The sequence below is a fragment of the Protopterus annectens genome, chromosome 3.part1 (genome assembly GCF_019279795.1).
Source record: "Protopterus annectens isolate FY-2018-M chromosome 3.part1, PAN1.0, whole genome shotgun sequence".
NCBI classification, from domain to species: Eukaryota; Metazoa; Chordata; order Ceratodontiformes; family Protopteridae; genus Protopterus; species Protopterus annectens.
The window spans coordinates 126,669,333-126,688,337 of record NC_056732.1 but is presented as its reverse complement, the minus strand read 5'-3'; the positions used below and the strand labels follow the sequence as shown (position 1 = coordinate 126,688,337).

General features: G+C 40.9%; 1 protein-coding gene across 5 annotated transcripts in view; it reads left to right on the top strand.

Annotated features, from left to right (window-relative positions):
- FBXW5 (F-box and WD repeat domain containing 5) overlaps positions 1 to 18,573 on the top strand; it is a 1,165,047-nt gene extending 1,146,474 nt beyond the window's left edge. For all 5 annotated transcript variants that reach the window (XM_044066651.1, XM_044066649.1, XM_044066650.1 and 2 more), the window contains one exon: positions 17,391 to 18,573. In XM_044066651.1, the coding sequence (XP_043922586.1) occupies positions 17,391 to 17,640 (250 nt within the window). In that variant the 3' untranslated portion in view covers positions 17,641 to 18,573. The remainder of the gene's footprint in view (positions 1 to 17,390) is intronic.
- Positions 18,574 to 19,005: the final 432 nt, after the last annotated feature.

The following is a 19,005-nucleotide window of genomic DNA, read 5'->3' as shown; positions in this document are numbered from 1 at the left end:
CCTTACCGCTCCCACCAGGCATCAACTCCTAAAGGCACAAGATTACACGCTTCTGTTTTGTTCCAGCAAAGGAATCACTATAAACTACAAAAAATCCCATCTAGAACCATCACAACACCTGGAGTTTATTGGAGCTATGCTCAGCACCGTCAGCGGCTTTGCGTCACTACCCCTAGAAAGACTCCAAAGGATCAGATCTCAAATGAGCCAGATCATTCAAAGTAAGAAAGTAGCAAGACTTATTCTACAGGCTCTAGGGTGAATGGCAGCCTCTATTCCCCTGACCAGATATCAGATGTGAATTCTTCAATGGCTTTTGGCTTCCCAGTGGTCCTTTTTGAATCAGCCAATGTCCTGTCTGATTGTGATCACTAGTCATTGCAAGGAAGACCCAAGTTGGAGGCTTCACTACAACGAAATACTATCGGGCAGTCTCTTTGTCCCTCCACAACCCTAAGCCATAGTGACCACGGATGCATCCCAGATGGGGGGAGGGCATTATCTGGGAAAGACAGTTCAAGGCACTTGGTCCCAGCTGGAGGCCAACTTTTGCATATCAGTGTTCTAGAGATGACGGTGATGCTCTTAGCATTGCAGGCATTTCAAGATACCCTCCCCTTGGGAACAGTTGCAGTACAGACAGACAATATGTCAGTAGTCTGGTACGTCATCAAGGAAGGGGGGGGACCACATCCTACCATGTTGGTCAAGAATAGCTCAGAGTTTGGCATGGGTGATTTCCTCTGACCCCTTTCTAATGGCAACGCACATTCCGGTGAGCTCCAGTGTGATCGTGGACAAATTGCAGAACCATCCTCATGCCTCATGAGTGTTATCTCAATCCAGTAGTGATGGACAAGATATTCCATCACTGGGGCCAACCTTGCTGCAACCTGTTTGTGTTGCTTCTGAACAAGTGCAGCAGCTACTTTGCCCTAATACCCCCCCCCAGGGGAGTCACCCAGAGACACTCTCCTTCACAATTGACCTCCTGTTTTTTTGTACACCTTTCCTCCAGTTCCATTGATATGTCAGTTTCTAAAGAAAGCCAACGGGTTGAAGAACAGAATTATTCTCATTGCCCCATTCTGGCCTTGGCAGGTCTGGTTTTCCCCTTCCTATGGGCCTCATCTGCTTCAGAAACTCTGGATACTGGATCCAGCTCCAGACCTATTGTTCCACCTGGAGGGACTGGTTCATCCAAATCTACAATATCTCAGGCCTAGCTTCACCAGTTCCCATAACTGCCAGGCATCCCTCACCTCCCAGTCCAACGCATCATTCTATCCCACCACAAACCTTCAACTAGAAAGCTGTATCATAACAAGTGACTAAAGTTTACTAAGTGGTAGCTAGATTGTAATCTTGACCCATATTCAGCACTGGTTCACAAAGTTTTAGACTTCTTAGCCTTGCTCTAGGAGTCTGGCTCATCAGCATCTATGATTCGGGTACATCTTGCTGCGATATCCAACTTCCATATAGGTTTCAACGGTTCATCAGTTATGCCACACAAACTTTGTAAAGCCTTTTTGAAAGGAACCCTAATGCTCAGACCTCCATGTAGAGAACCCTCTGCACCATGGGATTTGAATTTGGTACCTCAGTCTCTTATTTCTCCCCTTTTGAACCTTCAGCAACTTGTGACTTCAAATTCTAGTCCTGGAAAACGTTATTTTTAATAGCTATCACTTCTGCCAGGAGACTATCAGATATACAAGCCTTGTCCTGCAATCCCCGCCCCCATTTGATCTTTCATAAGGACAGGGTCTCCCTCCGGACAAATCCCTCCTTCCTACCAAAGGTTGTTTCTCAGTCAAATATCAGTCAGTCCTTATATCTCCCAATCTTTTTTCCCAATTTTTCCAATAAAGGGGAATACTGTATATTAGTACTAGATGTACACAGGCAATCATGTTTCTACCTTCACAGGACAAAAGATATTAGAAAATACGACCGTTTATTGCCTTTTCTTCAGTCCAATATCTAAAGTTACACTGGCGAAATGACTTAAGGATTGTATTACGTTTGTTTACAACAAAAAGGGACTCCTCCCACCAGGTCGTGTAAAAGCACATTCAACAAGAGCTATAGCAGCATCTGCAGTTTTTCATGCCAGAGCTTCTTTAGATGATATTTGTGCAACAGCAACATGGGCATCTCCTCATACTTTTATTATGCATTACAAACTGGATCAGGTCTCTATGGACATGCATCATTTAGCTCAATGGTGCTCAGGAATATTCTTTCATAAGACCTCCCAAGATTCAGGTAGCTAGGGACTGTGTCCCACAGTCAAGGATTATGTGAAGATTGACATCATCAGATAAAGAAGTTATGTCTTACTATAACGTTCCATCTGTGGTGGTGTTCTTCACTAATCCTTGACATTCTTTCCCTCCTTCCCCTGTCCCTTAGGACTCTTGGTGGATCGAATATTCCCAAAGATCGGCTTCATAACACGGACACAGATATAGTCTTTTATCTATCATTTCTTGCCTGTCACTATAGTTTGCCAACTCGATCCGAGGTCATTTCATAAGGACCATTGTGGGTAGACCTTAGCTCGAGAGTTTTTGGAAGGTGCAAGCTGGAATAACAGCCCAGTCGGTTCCAAGGCTTGCAGCTGAGCCCACAGTCTAGGATTAGTGAACATCCACAACATAAATGGAACATTGTGTTAAGACAACTTTTTATGACATCTATAGTTTGAACTCCCCCAAATCCTGCAGCTATTCTTACAACAGTAGAGGCTTCAGAAGATGTTATTTCAGCTACCACTTCTCCAGATTTGCAACCTCATGCACTTAGGAAGTCTGACGCACTGTATGAGGTACCATATTCCCATACATTCTATTTATGAATCCCTTGGCTGACCCAAGGGAAGGGATAGTGGATTGAATCCTCTAGCTTTTTCTTGTCCTGCAAGAATAAGCTAGCAAGACATTTGACAGGTATGGGTATGGGAAGAAAGTGTATACTTCTTTCACTGTAGCTTTTAAGGCAATCAACTGCCATACCCACTTAAGGTATCTACTGTAGATATGTACTGACGTGCAGCAGTGTATAATCTTTCTGCTTCATATATCCAAACCACTTTGTAAGACTTGGTGTCTTCTGCTTCCCATGTCACAAACATAGCTGGCCTTAGGCATAGGCCAGCTAGGCAGCCACTTAGGGCACCACTGTAGCAGGGGCGCTTTTCCAGTATTTGTTTATTTTTTGTAACAAAGAAATTGTTTCTTTAAAATATGTTGAATGAATACAGGAAAAACTGAAGAGTTAGATGAACTGTGAGAAAAAGGGAGAAAAAAGTAATCTGGATGTTGTAGGTAGACAAGTATGAGAGCACTGTGTGGTGTGGTGGAGAGGGCTGTGGACCTTTTTGCCTAGGGCAGCAGTTGACTTAAAGCCAGCGCTGGTCACAAAACACTCAGTGCTCCTTAAATTTTGCCCTGAACCTAACAAAGAAACAAGGGAGAGAATTGCACAGGCAACTTGGGTACTATCTAGACAAGACTAAAGATGTCAGAATTTCAGGCCAACACACACTTGTTTCCTTTGAAAGTTAAAAAAAAAAAAAAATGTCAGTTTCTATGCTGTTTCTAAATGTTTGTCTTTGACTATTAAGTTTTATTATTCTCATCACTGAAAAAGCTCCTCTCAGAAAGTCAAGGCCGTCTCTGCCAAGAGCTGTGGCTACTTTTGGGGCGTTTTGAAAAGAGTGGACTCGAGCTTTTCTGAGGGCAGCAACTTGGTCATCTCTTCCCACTTTTAGTAAACATTATAAACTTTTACAGTAACAGAACAGTATTTGCTGGATCTATTCTCCAGGGCCTTCTCGGTTCTGGTCCAGTTTCTACCACCCTTACTGCCTAAGCTTTGGCAATTGTCCCATCTAGCTTTATGCTACCAAACAGTGATCGAATGGTAGACATAATACAGTTGTGTAAATTAACTTACCATAATAGTAGATGTTCAGATAGATTGCTGTTACTGTACTAACAGTCTCCTTGTTTCCTCCTCCTTTTTATTTTTCCCTGTTTATCACCAACTGGGCTGGGGTCCCAGTCACCTTTCATAATTTGACATATCAGGACATTACATTTTTTTTTGTGTAAGCCTTCTGTTCTGGGGCAAGAAGGCTTTTAAATTTGGGACCCTTACGTCCTATTTATACTAGCACCTTCTTGTGCTTAAGCAAATGTACTGTATATGAGGAAGGCACTCAGAAGCTTAAGGACACTGGCTGAACATCTGAAATACTTCTCAGGACTCATCTTGTATAGCTTTAGGCTACTGCAACAGTGATCTATTTGAATGTTTACTTCTACTGTAAATTAACGTACGCAACTTTACTTTTCAGTACCTGTTTTCTTTGTAAAATCAGAAGCCAGAAGGGAAAGAAAGGGTGTGTATGCCTTGGACATATAGAACCAGCCCAGGTTTTACCTGAGGAGGATGCACGAGTTTAGGGAGATGAAATAGTTTCCCTTCTTTGCATCATGACATTTGAATAGCAGACCCTTGCTAAGTGTGTCATATGACACTGGGCAGCTAAATGACTTTTGTAAAATGCTGTTCTGAAAAGCCAACCCCGCCAGGGCTTTTGTTGCTTATGTCAGAAATGTTTCCGTTGCAGACATTTGTGCAGTGGTCACTTGACAGTCATTTCTTATTTTCCCGATGTATGTATTGGGTGGGCCATGAGTGTGACCTTCTTTGGCACCTTAGTACTTCTAGACTTAGGCTTCTGAGCCTTTGTGTTTAGGCCCTTATTTAGCTCTGTTCTCCAGTTACCCAATGTAAAAGGAATTCAAAGTCATATATTAATAGGTGTACACTCTTCATACCAGTTGTTCCACAATAGTTGTTTTTCCTCTCTTCTATTCCTGTGAGTTTGGACAGCCCTTTTCTGTAGCTATAGATGGATTTTCTTTTAAGTTGGGCATTCTCATATGTCATGGTTTTTGTTTCTCATATCGTAGGCTGTGCTTTTTTTATTTGATGGGTCAGCCAGAGTGCAGTGGGGGCTGTTTGTTCTCCCAAGCTAAGTGAGCAGTCTAGTGAACTCTGCTGTGAGGAGGTACATTCTCCTTGCATGGAAGAAGAGAGATATTGAAGTGCTGTAAGTAGCAGAATATGAAATGCCAGCAGATATCAACTGCTTGAAGGCTTCTTCACAGATAATCTAATATGCTAAGTATATATCTGTTATGTACATATTCATACTGTATCAGTTTGCAAGAAGGCTTCTTTGCAATGAATATTTCTTATGTTTTCAGCACCTCTTTGGATTTGGAAGGCCTCTGCATTCAACGTCAGTAAATGGGGTTTTTAAGCTGCATTTTTTATACCTTTATATGTATTTTTTTTTTTTTTTTACTTTTCAGGGAGTAAAGATCAAACCTGAGAGAGAGCAGGAGCTCAGCATGCATTTTTAGCCAGGTATGTGACATCACATCATTTGTTGGCAGAAAGAACATGTAACATCCTGGGCACAAGAAGCTGAAGTGGAACAAGTGTTTTCAACAATCTAGTACAGAGAAGTTGAAAACCCAGCCTTGGTGTACATTAGGGCCTTCTCACAGATCAGCTGATATGGAGTACACATATCTGTTAATCACTCCTTTATTATATCAGTAATTTCTGAATTATTCAGCTTATGCACAGGGTTTGTCCCTAATGCCTGGAAAATAGCCACTGTGACTTCTGTAGGTAAGCATGATCCCTGTACAGATGCAGGTAATTATATGTCCGTCAGTCTCACCAGCATTGTATGCAAAGCCATGGAGTGTATCATAGCTCGACCATACTCATTTTGCTTTTGCAAGGAGCAGGTCCTGTCTGTTGAACCTAATAAACTTCTTTGAATATGTTACAGAGGCTGGACAGTAATCAATCTCTGTTCGCTGCTTATCATGACCTGGCTAACGCTTTTGACACAATCCCCACATCCTGATATTATAGAAGAGTTAGACAAACAATATAAACCCCTACAATTTTCTGCTGGATTACAAACTGTCTGTCCAACAGATCCCAGGTAGTGAAAACTGGTCTTACTCTGTCTGACTCTAAAATCTTAGCTGGTGGGGTAAAGCAAAGATCAATTCTGGACCCCCTGCTGTTTGCCACTTATTTTGCAGACAACTAAGCCAATATCCCTGAAATGTGGTTGACCATGTTTGCTACATGCTGGGCACTGGGGGTCTATATTGCAACATCGAATGCTTAAAACAGCGAACAATGTTACATCGACACACTTTAAGCGAAAGCTGAAAATGTCAAATCCGAAGAACAGCAATTTCTTTCCTAGGGAAAGAAATCACTGTTCCAACCTCCGCAAAAAAAAAAAAAAAACACATTACACACTTCCAAACACACACACAGATACCCAATCCTAATTATACCCCCCAAAAACCAGTAAACAACTAAATACACATATGCACATAACCCAAACATACATTTAACGAAAAAGAAAAAAAAAATTAAACCATATGCACTTACCTTAACCCACACCCTAACCCTAAGGTCAGTAACTCTCACACATTCACATAAACAGCTCCAAACACATACACACTTACCTTAACCCTAACTCTACACCCCCAAAACAAAAGTAAACAACTAAAAACACATACACACGGAACTCAACCATACATTTAACATAAAATATACAACAGTAAACACTTTCATACATATGCACTTACCTTAACCCGCACCCTAACCCTAAGGTCAGTAACTGTTGCACAATCACGCTCGGGAGCTATACCGGCCAAGGGACCACACTACACTTCAGAACACGGCAAAACAGCAAAGCTCTCAAGCGACTTCTTTCCCAGAGAAAAATTTCACTGAACAGCCGCTTCGCTGTTTTGCCTGTTCGCTCTACATGTGTTGATGAAAACGCATTCGACATAATGCGTTTTTGTTGAACTCATAGGAATCCGGGCACTGTTATCTTCTCAACCACTGATATTAAAGTGAGCCAGAAAAGGATGGACTATGCATATACCTGGTGTACTGAAAACGATCTCAAGCTAAATGCAAAAAAGCTGTTGTAAGCATACCTCTCAACCTTACCGATTTACTCGGTTTTTACTGAGTTTTGGGGTCCAAATGAAGGGGTGCCACGATTCCCGAGTGGCACCCCTTCATTTCCGATTTTTCCCTTTGTTTTTTTTTTTTCATTTTTTGATTTTCGCGCTGTCGGAGCTGACGTCATCATGTGCGCAATGACGTCAGCTCCGTCAGGGCTACCAGCCAGTCGGAATTGAGCTCAGAGCTCACACATCATTTCCGGATAGCCTGGCTACAAATGTTAGCTGGAACAGCACTCTTCTAACGGATGGAAATGCAAGCAGGAACGGTACTCTGATTATCGGCAGCAGCTCTGGTTTTGTTCAGGGGAATCAAGAATGATAGGTAAGGAAAGTGTGTGTGAAGTTGACTGCAGCTTGCAATGTTATGTGTGAGTGTGAGAAACCGGTAAAGAGTCTCTGCATCTGCTTTACTTTGCCTGCAAATGCATTCTCTGTTCAGCTAACAGCAGTCCTTCTCTAAAGCTGAAACAGCAGTTTGGCAGCAAATCTGTTAAGCTAGTGAAAACTCTTGTGCATTGAAGGTGCTAGCAATTCTTTAGTTAGTTGAAGGTGTGCGTTTTACTGGCAGCAAATCTGTTAAGCTAATTAATTGAAGGTATGTGCGAGGGAAATGGACTTTGCTTGCATTTTGCTAAGTTTAATCCATTGTGTGTCTTATGAGCATTGAAGGTGTGTGCAGTCTAACAGCACTTTACTTAATTGGTGTGTGCTGAAATGAAGGTATGTGCGAGAGAAATGGCAGAGTCACTCTGTAGCTGTTTTACTTTGCTTTACGGCAGTACTTCTCAAAAGCATGGCAGTCTGGCAACAAATCTGTTAAGCTGAAACCTTTGTGTATTATAATGTGCATTGAAGGTATCTGTGCAGTCTCTGGCAGCAATTCTTTAATTGAAGGTGTGTGCATTTTACTGTCAGCAAATCTGCTAAGCTAATTGAAGGTCTTTGTGAGAGAAATGGACTTTGCTTGCATTCTGTTAAGCTGAAACCACTGTGTCTTATGAGCTTTTAAGGTGTATGCAGCCTGGCAGCAATTCTCTACTTAATTAAAGGTGTGTGTGTGTGTGAGAGAAAATGCCCCCATATAATACACTTGGTGGCTAGAGGTATTCAGGCTCAAACCCTGTACCTTTAGTACAGGGTAAAAAGAGCCTACTATCCCTAGCCGCCACCATTTCTGAGTGAGTTGAGAGCTATGATGAGAAGTGAGAACATTTTTTTCTCTAACAGTTGGAAGTTATGTTCTGAGCTTTGTCCAGATTTTTTTTTGTACTAAGATTTGAGAGCTATGATAAGTAAGAACATCATTTTTTTTGTGCTAAGAGTTTAGAGCTATGATAAGAAGTGAGCACATAATTTGTATTCCCCTATTGTTTTTGTGCTAAAAGTTGGTGAGTGAGAACTGAATTTGTATTCCTCCATTATTGGCTTTGTTGTTTGTCCATGTTTTTTGTGTTGAGGTTAAGAGCTATGTTGAGAAGTGAGAAATGAATTCACTAAATGATGGCTGTCAGTCTTCCTATTTTTCAAGCAGCTGCTGATGTGGGATAGTGGTATGTTCTGAATGTAGTGCATAGAGTCCTGGGTTCAAAACCTGCCAGTGAAATGCATGATGGTAGCACAACATTTTATTCTAGCAACTTTACAAAATTATACAAGCAAAGTTTAAAATGTGTCCCTGGTTTTTTACCTTTTGTCCCCCTCCCTCCAAAAAAATGAAATTGAAAATAAGTGCGAGATGCTGTGCAAGATGGCTATGGCTTACACTACTGTCATTCTATTTAGAGTGGGTGTGGAAGCAGACTTTTCTGATGGAAAAGTTCTGAATTGGGCAGTTTTGTCATTATTGGTTCATGTGTTCTGTTTCATTGCCTACAGTACAGATTACTGGTAAAATGTTCAAACAATAAATTTAAAATGCACTCTAACATATGTGTTGTATTATACAAGGAATATAATTTAATAAAGTCAGGAAGGTGTATAAAGAAAAGAACACATGTATGTTTCTTGTTTTGTGTGCAAGGGGCCAATGATTTGAAAACAGCCCAAAGGTAATCTTTATCCACCACTGGCCAGATGCATTTTCTTTGGATGTGGTGTGGGTTTCAATGCTGTTTCAATGAATGTGAGTTTCAAGGGCAAAGTTTAATGTCAGGCCCATTTTCATTGTGAGACAGTATTGCTTTGTTTACCAGATGATGTCTTTTAGTGTTTCTGCATTGTTGTGCTATAAAATGTAAAAATAAAATTCAAATCATTGTAGAAGTAAAGCAGTATGCATACATTAGTGTTTATGGTAAATGGGGCAAAATAGCCAGGTAACGGGACACTGGAATGGCTGCAGGGGACTCTGGTGCCATGATTTGGTTGTCTGTTCTTCAATTTGCGTTCAAAAGTTGGTATCCCACAATTCCATTGGAGTGGGTGGGGTTACATAATTCTGTATGCAAATTAGATGTTAATCAGCGTACAGATTTGTACCTATTTTTCATGGGCCTTGTCCAGATTTTTGATGTTTCCACGTTGAGAGGTATGGTTGTAAGTGATACTGCTATTCAAAAATATTTGGTCATAAGAGGCCTGGGTACTTATTGTGGGCAACTTTGTCTCATTTGATCATCACGTTTCCACCTTGGTCAGGAAATCCTTCTATCTGGCATAGTGCTCATTGTGGTATGTAACTAATCCAAGCAAATCACTCAAATGGAAAGGCCTCAATGACTTTTAACCAAAACTAATTAAAGGCCTTACTGTCTCAATAGATTAACACTCCTCTCCTTATACTCAAGTAACCTTCTAGCTGCTCCAGGGTGAATTTTAATTTGTTGTTCTAGCCATAAAAGAACTAATCCTTTTTGACCTACTATTGCTTTGCAAACACCCTTACCAGAGACCTAAATTTACCAACAAATAAGCAAGATGGACTGGTGGGACAGGTGCCTTACTCCACATATTCCAAGTTTATGGAATAAGTTACAGTTATTGATCAAGCAGATGTTCTTCGTGTTTCACTGTTGCAGTTATTACATTTGGATAATCTGCTGGTAGGTTGCCCTCAGTCGGCCTGATTAACAAATTCTTGGGTCCTGTGTCGGTTGCTGTCCCTTCTTCCATGACGTCAGGTCGTCAGGGGTATAAAACATGCAGCCGATGCCATTACCCCAATCTTTCTTGCCGCGCGGTGCCCGAAGCAAAAGCAGTTCGCAAGTGCTGGTCGGCCGACTCCTGAAATTTTCGTTTTCGAGTTTCAGAGCCGAAGTCTTCAACTAAAAGCTAAGTGCCTCATTGGGGAAACTTTTTCTAGCTCCTTACCAATGTCAGTAAAAGTTAATAATTGAATTACTTGTGGGCAGCAAATACCTCATAAGGATTTTCATTTGTAATGTATTCCTTGCCTAGACCCTGACCACAACGTGCCTTGCTGTCGGTTTTGTGCTAAATTTAATCAAAGCACGATTAAACATTTTTGCTTCTAAATATTTTGGCTCAAGATTTAACTATCCAGAAATGTCGTCGGTTAGCAATCTGACTACCGGAATACCTAAAAAACGCAAAGAAAAAGAGACGGATCGTTGAGGTCCAAAACCGACAATGGCGCTTCTCCTAAGCCAGTCGCCGGTAGTCAGTGAGGTGCTTTCACAGCCCCTGATACCCGCTACTTTTGATTCGCAGGCCTCTACTGAGACCCATTCGGAGTCTGGTATGTCGCAAGATGCTTTAAGTATTGGACCCGCGGATGTTTCTACCTTAGATGGGTCTAGAGCCACTGAGCAGCACCAGCTTCTGAGGCTGTTTTCAGGCATAAAGATTTGTATATTAAACCGACGTCATCTTCAAAACTAAGGCCAAAATCTACTTCTATGTCTAAAAAAAAAACAACGCTTGGGCCACGTGTACAGGCCCCAGTGCCTAAAAAACAAATGATCAAAATGGCTGAAGATTTAATTACCTTGATCAGGGTACCCATCCCCCCTCCTGCTAAGAGGCCTAGACAGGGCACTGACTATGAATCTTCAGATCAGGTATCTATTTCTTCTGATTCTTCTTCTGAACAGGATTTATCTATACCTACTTATGAGGACTCTGATGCAAAAGATGCCATCCCTTCTGCTTCTCCCCCTGAGGATTTCTCTTTTGGAGAAACTTTACATACCTTAAGGGAACACTTCCACTGGGAAAGTCAGGATTTCTCTGTATCTAAAAAGAGACGTAGGGATTTTCTTCTTCTTCCTCAGCATAGGCTTTCGGCTGTATCTCCTGTCCTAGACATTGTTGATGTTTTCTCAGAATCTAGTACAACTCCTGATTCTCTGACTCCAGCTCCTAGTAAGCCAGACAGATACAACAGGGTTCCTGACTCCCACAAATTCATTTTCAAAAACCCTACTGCTGACCCTGAAACTATTCCTCAGGGTCCCAAGGGCGTTAAGGCCTCTACTGCTAAAAATCCTACCCCTTCTGACAGAGATTCCAGGGCGCTGGATAGATGGGTAAGAAGGTTTACACGTCTGCAACCTTGTCTATCAGGGCTTTAAGCTGTCAATTTCATATGCTTAAATATCAACAGCATGTCATGGGCTTACTTAAACAGAAAATGATATTCATCTCTGACTATGTGGAAAATAAAGTTGTAGGACTTATTACATTCAGCTGAACAAGTTGGAAAACATACTTTGCAATGTGATTTTGATTCTTTGGAGGCCTCTTGCAGGGCTGCTGTAACTGGATCTGTGATAAGAAGGCATGCTTGGCTCAAAGAGCAAAATCTGCCTGACCATGTTAAAGCAAAATTGTTGGATGCTCCTTTACAACAGGACAGCCTCTTTGGTAATAAGGCTGAAGAAGTTTTAAAAAATATGGAAGATAAAGCTAAATCTATGCAAACTGTGAAAGATTTCTTACAAGTGCAGCCAACCAGATTTAGTAGGCACTGGCCTACTAAGAACTGGTCCTTTCCAGTTCCCTCGAGAGCCGCTCAAGTCAAATGCAGACATCCCAAAGGCTCCACGTTTCAGTCACAAGGAACTTTTAGAGCAAAACAATGGGGTGCACCACCTCCAAACCTAGAAGCAACAAGGCACCTCCCTATGGTAAACAGTGTCAGTGACTTTCCTCTACAAATACTAAGCACTTACCTTTTGGCCACCCCTTTGGGGGGGAAAACTGGCACTTCATGCACGAAACTGGCAACTGATTACCCAGGACAAATGGGTTTTAAATATAGTATCCCAGGGATACAGATTTCTTTTCCACACGTTGCCAATCCCAAACAGATGGCCAGATCTGCCTCCAAATCAGTGAGCAGAGGCCCAGAAACAAGTTCTGACCCTCATGAATATGGGGGGCTATTTAACCAGTACCAGAAGAGGAAAAGGGACAAGGTTTCTATTCAAGACTTTTCCTGGTACCCAGAAAAGACAAACCATCCAATTCTGGACATCCATTCTAAATACGTTTCTGGACATCCCAAAATTCAAGATGCTGACTCTGCAACAGTTACTACCTATGCTAGGCAAAAATGCCTGGTTGGTAGCTCTAGACTTAAAAGAGGCTTACCTGCATATCCCAATCGGGGAATCTTGCAGAAGATACCTCCGCTTCAGAGAAGGCTACTTGCATTACAAGTTCTCTGCACTGCCCTTTGGCTTATCTACTGCGCCCAGGGTCTTCACAAAGTGCCTGGCACCAGTAATTGCATTTTGCAGGCAAAGAAATATTCAAGTTTATCCATACCTGGACGATTGTCTAATTCAGGCAGAAAACAAGGACACTCTTCTAAACTATCTGGCGTTTGTAAAAAGGGTTCTAACTTGTCTAGGGTACACCATAAACAAAAAGAAATCACAACTGGTACCCTCTCAAAAAATTACATTCCCGGGTGCAAGCTTGAATACAACTGCCCAGATGACTTACCTTACGCCAGAAAAGCAAATTCAATTGATGACTTACTTTAAACAGGTGGCCACAAAAACCCAGCTATCTGCAAGACAAATTCTGCAGGCCTTGGGGTTCATGGCCTCCTGCATTCTTCTAATTGCATATGCAAGACTGCATATGAGGAAACTTCAATGGTACCTAAAAAGTTTATGGAGTCAACATTGTCACAGCCTGGAAACAATGATTCCTATCATACCTTGCCTGCAACTAGAGTTCCTGTGGTGGGCAGAGGCCTGCCACCAAAACAGGGGACTGTCATTCACTCCGCCCCCTGCCGCCCAAACCCTAACTACAGACCCATCAGACTATGCTGGGGGGGGGCGCATCTGGCAGGGAAATGTAGCCCAAATCAAATGCACCTACATGTCAATCAGAAGGAGATGCTAGCTGTACAGAATGCTCTGACAGCCTTCAAGGACTACCTTCATCCAGGGCAACTACTGATAAAGACAGACAACACCTCAGTCATGTGGTACATAAACAAGCAGGGGGGGTACACATTCCTACCCCCTTTGCAGACTAGCCATGGCATTGTGGAACACGGCCTTGACTTATCAAATACATCTACAAGCTCAATTCCTGCCAGGAAAGATAAATACTCTGGCAGATGAACTAAGCAGAAATCTTTTTCAACTGAGCAACATCAGTCTTCTTCAGAACAATGTATCCATTCAAATCGAACTAATTTATAGTGACTGTTACATTGTGATTTCAAAAATTGCGCCAAAAATACTTAAAGCCACAGCACTAATTTCTTAAATAATAGCATATAATGCATTTGAATATCGCTTAGTTCTGTGTACATAATGAATAATGCATTTAATATGTTCAAATCAAAAACATAAAATTGCTAAAATATATTAAAAATGTAAAAATAATTCTAAGTCTTTATAAAATACATAAGGAGGATAAAACCAATGCCCTATATAGACATATTATAGACAAAGGGGTTCAGCATGGTTTTATATTTAGTATAATAGACCAGGTTAGTCAAACAACATACGCAGGGAACTGGAAAGTGCAATTGGCATTAAAAGAAAGTGTATGGCAAATCAGAACAGATGCCACCAGATATCCTGGTCTCAACGACTTCATTAGCATTAAACCTTTTCTACAGTTAGGCTGATATTGGGTTTATTGTATTTATTGTATGTATTTATTGTGTACACAATACCATTATTTAATATTTAGATAGTTAAGAAACGCATTTACATTTTTAGTAAATATTTATATATCAGTTATTGCATGTAGCATAGGTTTTGTAGATCAAGTTGATATCCATTTATTATGGTTATAGTATATAGTTTATGTAGGCAAAGACTTGGAATTATTTTTACATTTTTACATTTTTAATATATTTTAGCAATTTTATGTTTTTGATTTGAACATATTAAATGCATTATTCATTATGTACACAGAACTAAGCGATATTCAAATGCATTATATGCTATTATTTAAGAAATTAGTGCTGTGGCTTTAAGTATTTTTGGCGCAATTTTTGAAATCACAATGTAACAGTCACTATAAATTGGTTCGATTTGAATGGATACATTGTTCTGAAGAAGACTGATGTTCAGTTGAAAGCGCTTAACCCAGTTCGTGTTTTATGTCTTTTGCTGTAATAAAGTAAACCACTTGTACGAGCAGCGTTTTTTCCTCAACCAGCTAATCCACTTCAGTGTTCTATAGTTGTTGTTCAAACCGTATCGTAAGCAGAAATCTTATGGACCCACACGAATGGAAACTGGAACCACAAATTTTCAGCATGTTGACACGCAAATGAGGGAGCCCAAACATAGATCTTTTTGCCTCACCCCAGAACTATCAGTTGGACAAATTCTGCACAAGAATTCATCACAAAAAAGCTTGGAAAGTGGATGCTCTATCATTCAGCTGGAAAAACCTGTCAGTCTATACTTTTCCCCCTCTGCCTCTGCTCTCCAAAGTCCTACTAAAAGTCAAACAGGATAAACCAAAAATGATTCTGATTGCTCCAGACTGGCCTCGCCAGCACTGGTACCCGCTGCTGCGCAATGTGTCACACCTTCCTCTGTAGCACCTGCTTCAGACACCTTATACACCTTATACTACCAAATTCTGCACACTCAGCTCCAAACTTTGAATCTTGCAGCGTGGCTAATCAACTAATTTCACCCTTGGCATCTCTCAGCAGACCTGTGATGGATGTCGTTTTGGAGGCTAGAAGGCCTAGTACTAGAAAATCTTATGCTGACAAATGGAAAAGATTCTGTGCCTGGGAACCAAGCATGAGGAATAAGCACAGCAATGCCCAATATTCCTCAGATTCTGCAATACTTAACTGAGATGCTTCACAAGGGCCTATCTTGTTCTTCCATAAAAATCCATGCCGCTGCCATTTCAGCTCATTACAACACAGAACCCCCCCTCCTCTCATCCTTTGCTAAAGCAGTATCTCAGAGGGGCCAAAAATTTTAGACCTCCCAGGAGAGCACCAACTCCTGCATGGGACCTCAATTTTGTGTTGGAAAAGCTCACTCTACCTCCTTTTGAGCCAGCTGCTACTATGGACCTAAAATTTCTCTCTTGGAAAACAGCTTTTCTTTTAGCAGTCACTTCAGCTAGAAGGATTTCAGAATTACAGGCTCTTATGGCAGTGGAGCTTTCATTATTTTTTTAGCTGGACAGGGTGGCTCTCAGGACCAATCCATCCTTTATGCCTCAAGTGGTATCCAGTGTGGCTCTTAATCAGACCATTCATCTGCCAACTTTCTTCCCCAATCCACAGAACAAGGGTGAGCGGATTCTGCATTCATTGGATGTTCACAGACAACTAGGATTCTACTTAAACAGGACAAGATCTCTAAGAAAATCTGAACAACTATTGGTGGCATTTGCTGCAGGGGCAGAGGGAAAGGCTATTTCAAAGCAGACTATTTCCAAATGGATAAGCCATTGTATTTGTTTCTGCTATATGCACCATGGTCAACCTGTCCCCAAGGGGGGATCAGATCTCATTCCACCAGGGCTGCATCTACTTCTGCAGCCTTTCTCAGAGGGGTTCCTACCAGAGACATTCTAGAAGCTGCTACCTGGAGCGCAGTTCATACGTTCACCAAACATTAACATTTACCTCTCTTCTCTAAATCCAGAGCTGGCTTTGCCACTGCTGTCCTGCAGGGCCTTATAGCTGCTCCTAATGCTGTATAAATCCATCCTCCCAAACGTAGCTTTGGATTCTATCCAAATGTAATGACTGCAACAGTTAAACATGAAGAACATAGTACAGTTGTGTACACTTACCATAAATGTAGATGTTAGAGTGTATTCACTGTTGCAGTCCTGGTTACCCTCCCTCCAACCCCCTGTTTTTCTCTAACTATACCTCTCCTTTCTTTTACTATGATTAAAAGCCTTTTTGGTGTATTTGCTTTTGTTTGGAGGTATATGTTTTGTGTTTTAAATTATATACACATATATATATATATATATATATATATATATATATATATATATATATATATTTTTTGCTCCCCATTTGGGGGGCACCTGACATCTGGGGCAAGAAAAACTGATGTAATCACGTCGGCTGCATGTTTTATACCCCTGATGACCTGATGTAATTGAAGAAGGGACAGCAACTGATGCAGGACCCAAGACTTTGTTAATCAGGCCGACTGAGGGCAACCTGCCAGCAGATTACCCAAATGTAATGACTGCAACAGTGAATACACTCGAACATCTACATTTATGGTAAGTGTACACAACTGTACTTTTGTCTTCCTTTAAGGCTACTGTTGATGATTGGATGGACAGACACAGATTTACACTAGAGTTATCATAGGATAAGTTTATAGGTAAGTACTAAGCTTGATGCCTTTGCAGGCCATTTTGAGCCTAACCAATTTTTCTTTCAAAGGTGAAAGTCAAGTCCTGTACCTTCTGTCTTAAGGTAAACACCTTAACCATTATACCAACCCCACAGGTAAAATTATGTATGGCTCTGGTCAATTTGGGAAGTGAACACTATTAGGTACACATAAATGGGTACTTTTAAGTTCTTCCAAAAGGTGGCAAGAACTTTTAAGTATGTCCACTTAAAGGTGTGTATGGCTAGACCTCTTATAGTCCCTAACATCACTTGCCTATGCCTAGTATTGTTCTTATAACAAGCTTCTCAGCCTTAGTCTCCAAAGCGTTTAAGCATAAAGCCACATCCACTGCCAAAGATAAATCATTTTACAGCCAAATTATTTTGTCTTTACTACTACATAGAAATCTGTGACGTAAAGTATCCTTTTATGAAATCATGTTGAAAAGTTGTTTTTCTGGAAGCAAAAGATAACTTTTAATTTGTATTTTTACTTCTGTTTGTAGTGGTGCTGAAGATCGCCATGGTTACATCTGGGACCGCCACTACAACATATGCTTGGCCAAGCTGCAGCATGGTGATGTGGTGAACTCTGTTTGTTTTAGTCCTGTTGACCAGGAGTTACTGCTAACTGCTAGTGATGACCGCACTATCAAAGTCTGGAGGTCACCGCGAGTTCTCAGGATAATGCACTCCAAGAGACCACCCAAACCTAGGAAACTGATGTTTTCCTGGTATCTGAACCAAAACAGTTAAATCTTCTGTTACAGTTTTATCCCAGGACTGTCTTTTACTTATGACATTTTTACTTTGCTCACTTCTTCACGGTGTGTTTCAAAAATGCATGAAACCACAGCAAATTATAGATTTTTGTCAGCAGAAAAATACAACGAAAGCAGCAGCTTGACTTCATTGTAGTTCTCATTATTTGGACTGTGCAACATGTTAGGATAGTTGGAATATCCCGTGTGCACTAATGTAACGGAAATGCATTAGACAATTGGATGGGTGAGAAGTATATATAAAGCTAGGTTTAATAAACATGTCCATTAACAGATGACCAGGACTTGGTCTTCCTGGAAATGCGCAGGTCCACAAGAGAGAGAGTGGCAGACATGCATGAACACTACCAACTATTTTTCTCTTATGCAGTACAGTTCACTGGTAATGTATTTTTGCCATTGGAAACAATAACCTCCTGAATGTAGGCAATCGTTTGATTTAATTTTGTGTTACTGTAGCATTTGGCATTGAGTCTGGTGGACTGTACTTTTTCACAATGGATAAAAGTGTGAGTCATACTGAAAGCAAAGTACATGATCTGTCCTATTTCCAAATAACAAAATAATGTAATTTACTCTTGAGGCATTTACTTCTAGATGTATATATTTTCTCATTCTTTTTCCATCCGAGTTACTAAGAAAATGTCCACTACGTATCACAAGAAAGATTTTGCACTCAGATCACTCTTCAAGATTTTAGCATTTGAAGAAGCTGCATAGCTGCGCTTCATTAATCCTTTGACCTATCTCTTGGTATAGACAGCTTAATTCTAAATGGCAGGTTTCGTGGGTCTGGAATTGAATTTATTGATTGGTTTATAGGTTCTCCTGTACAGGTCTCAACTTAATTTCTCTGTATAGAATCTATAGCTTCTGTTGTTGGAATAAAAATTTCCTTGTACAGTGATGGATGGGCCTTCGGAAATCTGGCTAAGTTAGAGCACTCAGTTGTATTCTTTTACTGATTACTGTATCAGTATAATGGTTGTGGTCTATGCCTTTTAGTCATTAATGGCTTCCTTTAACCATATCCTGTTGTTGTTGATGTTCATCGTGTTTCACTGTTGCAATCCTTACAAAATGAGTTATCTGGCTCCCGGTAGCCCTCAGTCGGACAGAATACCAAAGTCCTTGGTATATGACGTCAGCTGCCTTCGGTTTAAGCTTGACATCAGGACATCCGGTAGAAAGAAAGGCAGCCAACGCCATTTCCTCTGTCTTTCTTGCCGCGAAGCCCAAAGCAGAAGCTTTTTGCACGAGTGCCGGTTGACCGAGTATCTTCTTTTTGTTTTCAGACTGCTTAGTTGAAGACATCCTCAGATAAGTATCCCATTGGGGG